We start from the raw sequence: 5,688 nt of genomic DNA, 5'->3' as shown, positions 1-5,688 counted from the left end.
CTGAAAAAAAAGAGGGGGGGGGGGGGGGGGCTAGAATCAAGTTAAAGAAGCAGAGACACAGAAACACCAACTGAGTGTTCTAAAGCAGTGAATATAGAATCAGTGGTCGTGGAGTGCTTTGCAAAGCGTCTTAGGCCACACTACACTTTTGTTTCTCAGCCCACTGAATTCAGAGAAGCAGCAATGTCTGCCAGCAGATGCATTGGCACATTGTGTGCTGTTTCGACGTACAGTCGCAAGACAAAAAATATTAGCACAGATCACTGGCGATTAGAATTCGTATATCTCACCACGTGGCGCTGCGGTACGCAGACCAGCCTAACGGGCCGTTTCCATGTTTGCAGCCTAGGAGGGGATGGCAGGAAGTAAGCTTTATCAAGCGTGCACCGCCTGAGCGTTGAAGTGCCGACCCTACGTGACTGTGCTTGCAGCATTTATTTTCGCTCGGTTATCATGAGCAAAGATGGCTTCTTTTTATGTCCGCGATGGTTTGTCAAAAGGAACTCGCGGGAAGAATAGATGATAGTGCTGCTTTTAGCCAGTAATTTTGCTGTCCGTGGCAGTCCACTGAACCCCCCTAATACTGTAGAATGTGAGCGGCCCGGCACTCTCGTTATCAGCCTCTTCGCCACCCGCAGCGCCACGCGTTGTCATTCCGGCGCTCTGGTGTTCCGTCCTGTGTGCTGATCTTTTTTACCCGCGACTGTACAGAAGTCGTAGACAGTCATCCAGCAGTCACTGTTACTGCAATGTCTTCAAGCTGGAAGCCTTCCGACTACACAGATTTCGACACAGATATTTGTACAATGCACACAGTGTTTCATAACAGCAAGGAAATGCGAGTGCTGCAGCTTCACGAGCCAAGGGCAGTATGCAGAGAGATAGCAATGCTTTCGTGCAAGCCACATCACTGATGCTAGCACCTTACCGGTGGACTGTTGCAGCAAATGCTCCCAGAACTGATCTTTCAATAATGCTTATGGCAGTAATGATTATACTACTGCATTACCATGTACAGTGTTACGCTGTTAATAAAGCATTAGTTAATATGGACTACTCAACTCGCACAGTTTTTCTGGGTGCCAAATTTTTTCAATGTTTTCACTGTCCAGACGACAGACACTGTGAAACAGCACAAAAGACCATTGGTGCCCATGTATTTTTGTTGCATCGAAACGGACAGCGATGAGAGCAAAATTTTTACTGCCCCAATCAAATCTTGTAGCGTAGCAAACCAGCAAAAGCTGGAATGCCTCAGTGAGGGCCTTTTTATTTTGTTGCTTCATGCTTCACAATGCTAAGGTAGCCAGCTTATCTGCCTTCACATTTGCCATACTGCCTGAATGCCTATAAAATTCTGTTACTTCTTGACAACTTTTCAGCACCTGTGTGGGTGCAGATATATAGTAGCAAGTAGCACTTTATGAGATATGTCTGTGAAGCATCTTTGAGCTTGTAGGGAACAATCTAATCCCTGCTACAATTTTTATTAGCAATGGAACCAAGCAAATGCACTGAAGTTGTCAACATTTTGTCTAATATCCACTTCTTAGAATACTGCTTGCATAAAAAACTATAAATGCAGAGTTCTGAATTTTTTTTCTTGTTTCTTCATGATTATTTACTGACTACACTCATTGTAGACATTTTTGCTTGGGAACCAAGTGTCCATATAAATGTGGGCACAACTGTATCTATAAGCATGCACTATACTATTATATTGTATCACTAACACTATGTATTAGAACTATATAATAATTAATAAAGGTATAAATATACTGCCATTAAAAGCTATAGAAAGGAGAGCTCGAATTGCCCCCTAATGCTGTGTGAAAGAGAGAGCAAAGAGTGCAAATCTGCCCTGGCCATGGCAACTTCAACACACAAGTCATGCACCTGTCACTGGTGTACCTCTACTTTTGGTGCTAGGTTACATAAGCACTCATTGATGGCTCCAGTAATTCCCAGTAAACACCAGCCGGGAGGGCAACCAGTGTTATTTGCATGCTCACTTTACAAGTTTGTTACTTCCCGCCTTCTTTGCTGCAAACTGAAGTTGTCACCTTGTGAACTGCTGAAGTGCATAAAGCATTCATTTGTGAGTGAGATACACACCAGCAATGTTATTATCAACAACACTTGCATCTCAAGTGAAAATGCTGTGTGGTTTTGTGACCTAGAAGCTATTTTAAAAGGCGTTAAAGACAAAATGAAGTTGGTATGTGTCGATAAACTGCAGCATTCTAATGACAGAAAGGCTACTTTAACTGAAAACAGAGCTTTTGTGAGCTAGAAAGGCTGAAAAAATTAAACGCAGGTATCGCTGCCACTGGTCGTTTTCGCATGCAAACTATGATGGCGTCAAGAAAGTGTTCATGTATGGATCTCCGAGTCCACAGGCTATTTTGCCATTCAACTCCCAGAGTGATCACAAAGTCCTTTCTGGTATTGAAGTCACGGGTTTCAATCAAGTGGTGGAAAAAAAATGGTCCATTTTTAAATCAAATTTTCTCAGCAATAAATGCATCATTCACTGTTAAATAAACATTAACATAGTCACAAGGGTCCAAACAATCAATTTTTACAGAGAATAACTAACCAGCATAAAGACGATGGTTTGAAATGGATAAGGGGTTTTGCATTAATTTACAATGTGCAACGCGCATTGGCAGTTTCCTTTCCACTGAAAGAAACTGCGTAGCCTGGCATCTCCCCTTAGATACTCACTTGGCTATGTTGAGGAATGTGTTGAGCTTCATCTGCAATTCTTCTGGGGACAGCAGCAATTCAAAGCTGCCAGCACACTCGCAGTACTTCATCATGTTAGACTTTTTTATCTGTGGGAAGAAAAGCGAAATGCTTTACATGTCATCACTAGGCTCATCTTGTGTCCCAACGTGCTAGCATTAATGTCAAACAAGGTTTGATACCTCATGGGTCATTTCAGATAAGATCGAACACAGAGTGCCCGACTGCAGTATTAAGTTCAGTTTAAATTGGTTAACTTTTGTCACTGCCCCATAACTAGCACGAAGGGATCCACAGGTATTTTCTCTTGGGGAAAAAAATAACAAAAGAAGACCTCTGGCAAGTGAAACATTGTAGTCTCAAAAACGCTGACCTGCCTCACTTGCATACTCTCTACTTGGTATCTTTGAGAATGAGCAACTTTTTTTAGCAGGCCTCCGAATATTTATACAGTGAAATTGAGATAAATAAGTGTGCTAAAGTGCTTGGTTGCTTTTAGAGGTCACCACCCTCTTCTAAAATTAGTCGAACAATACACAAGTTTCCTTGCAAACTTGGCCAACTCCCAGTATTTCTGTAGTAAAACTAGACAGAATTATCATGCAAGATTCTGCCAAAAATTCAAATAAGGTATTATGAAGTTTAGCTATTTGGATTTGCTGGGCGGTGAAACACTGCCCTCCCGCGAGCAGTGCAAAGGCTCCCTCTCACAAGGCTTCCTATGCAGTGTCACTGGGAGGAAACACAGTGCTTGAAACTTGCGTGATATGGGCGCAACTTTGAGCTACTCCGAGGTAGCCAACAGCAAATAATTCAGTGCTAAATAACGTTGAAACAAGTGCAGTAATCAGCTACCTCAAACACTGCATGACATGTGCCCATCATTAAAAGCGTACTTGCCATTTACAAACGTCCTACATAAACCATACTATGACGACTAAAGCAGTATGGGAAGTACCCAACTATATCTGGCCTGATATTCCCATAAGTGGACATGCCAACATCTCTGGCACTGGGCACAGATTTCCTTCTGTACTGTTCTCTCTCAAACTGACCTTTTAAAAATGTTGAAGCACATTCAGCATTTTGTCTCCACATGATTTTCAGTCGGTGATGCCATTTTTTTATCACCGTGCTGCGTGAGAAAGTTAACCAAAGACATTTGAAAAGTGTGTTGTGTGCATACTTACCATGTTGCATTTGGTGCAGCGCAAGTCCTGGAGAACTTGTGCCATGCACAGGTGCTGTAGGTTTTCATGCAGCAAGGCCTCAATGTCAGCAGAGTCGTAAGGGCTCTCGCAGACAGAGCAGTACCAACGGGGACTGGAGAAAGGCAGACAGAGTTTGCCATTAATCGTTCACTACTTGCCACAAGTGCAACACCTAATTGTTCTTTGTTCTGAGTGGGCACAGTAACTGCTGCGCTGATCACTCAAGACACTCAAGGTGGTGCTGCTAGTGCCTGGTCTTGCACTGTCATTGCACACCACAGAAAATACAATGCACACCTTGCAGCTTGTATGCTACTGCTTTTAACTTAATCTATTCTCCGATTTCACAATTTGCTGCTTTCAAGTGTGCTTTTTTTTCCCCCCCTTTCTTTACCTGATCTGTGTCTTAGTGTGATATCGTGCTACCAACTGTGCACTGGTATTGAAATGAAGAGGTTAGCTGCTCGAGGTTAGCTGCATTTATAAGAAAAGCATAGGCATACTGCAGGCTTCAGGTACATCCACAGATGACTGGAATGTCTCAAGCTAGCTCCACTTCTGAACTAGTTAGGGCAGTATTTGTCAGCAGCTGTTGTCTTTTTCTATGTGACACTAAATTTTTCCTGTCCCTCCATGGCCCCTTTTCTCATCAGCTGACGTGCTGCGCTGGACAATGCCCAAATAAATGCCCTTTCTAGGCTAACTGCCAGCCTGGATTTAGTAAGCACAACTTTCAATGGCTGGAAAAAGTTTCCCATGACCACATGAATACCAGTGCCAAAAAGGGCCTTGAAATATTGGACTCCTGCTCTTTTGTGCCAACATAACTCATCACATTTGGGTTCACGTACAAGTGAAGCACATGAAGCGTGCTCAGCAGCAACATGCCTTCACGTAGCTTGCAGATTTGGCATGGTAATAAAATAACAAGCAAAGAGGCTAAGGAATTGTCTTCTTATTTGCGGGGCTAGCTGCCTAGAGCAGACTAGAAATAAAATTAAGGCTCATATTTAGGAGGACACCTTGAGGCCCCATCCAGCCAGTATAGCAGGAGAGCAAAAATTTGTGATCACCATGATGAAACAGCCACAAAAGACAGTGTCAGCTGCACAGGCAGCACTTACACGTTATTACTGTCACGTCCTTGAAATGGATCCTTGCAGAGGTCAAGGTCCCGACAGTTGTTGCATGTCTTGCAGATGACCTACAAGTATGCACCATATAAACATGAGCATCACAAGCTAATTTTAACGTAAGGCTGACCCCACCTCAACCTCATGGGGAGCATCCTGTTTTAAGCCGCCATGAAAAATTTCTGGCAATAACAGCATGCGTCTAACCACAAATGGGCTCGGGGTATTTCAATCACTAAGCTGATATCTCACCCTAACTCTTGAGGTGATGTCCTAGCTCAGGCATAGGACACGATTAATTGGAAATAGTGAGAACGGCCTTTGCCCTGAAGTGGGTGTGGCTGGACTGATGATGATGAACTAGTCTTCACCTTCTGGAAAGATGCTAGATCAGGATGGCTACTGCTGGATATTAGTAAATGCCGCTACTGACTCACACCAACGTATCACAGGAGAGGAAACCACATTTACAACTGAGCTTTTAAAGGGGTACAGACACAAAATCTCAGACTGCCAAAGTACAGAGATTGTTCCTCGGTATACAGGAATGTGTTCCAGTAAGTTTTCCATCGAAGCATTGAGTTAATGTAATTTAA

General features: G+C 43.2%; 1 protein-coding gene across 1 annotated transcript in view; it reads right to left on the bottom strand.

Annotated features, from left to right (window-relative positions):
* PolE1 (DNA polymerase epsilon catalytic subunit 1) overlaps positions 1-5,688 on the bottom strand; it is a 65,619-nt gene that overhangs the window by 113 nt on the left and 59,818 nt on the right. The window contains exons 48-50 of the mRNA XM_089549702.1: positions 5,084-5,163; positions 3,939-4,071; positions 2,728-2,837 (exon numbers count right to left, since the gene is read on the bottom strand). Of these exons, the coding sequence (XP_089405828.1) occupies positions 2,728-2,837; positions 3,939-4,071; positions 5,084-5,163 (323 nt within the window). The remainder of the gene's footprint in view (positions 1-2,727; positions 2,838-3,938; positions 4,072-5,083; positions 5,164-5,688) is intronic.

The sequence above is a fragment of the Amblyomma mixtum genome, chromosome 6 (assembly GCF_055824585.1).
Source record: "Amblyomma mixtum isolate Tamu chromosome 6, ASM5582458v1, whole genome shotgun sequence".
Lineage (NCBI taxonomy): Eukaryota > Metazoa > Arthropoda > Arachnida > Ixodida > Ixodidae > Amblyomma > Amblyomma mixtum.
This window is presented reverse-complemented; position numbering and strand designations above follow the sequence as displayed.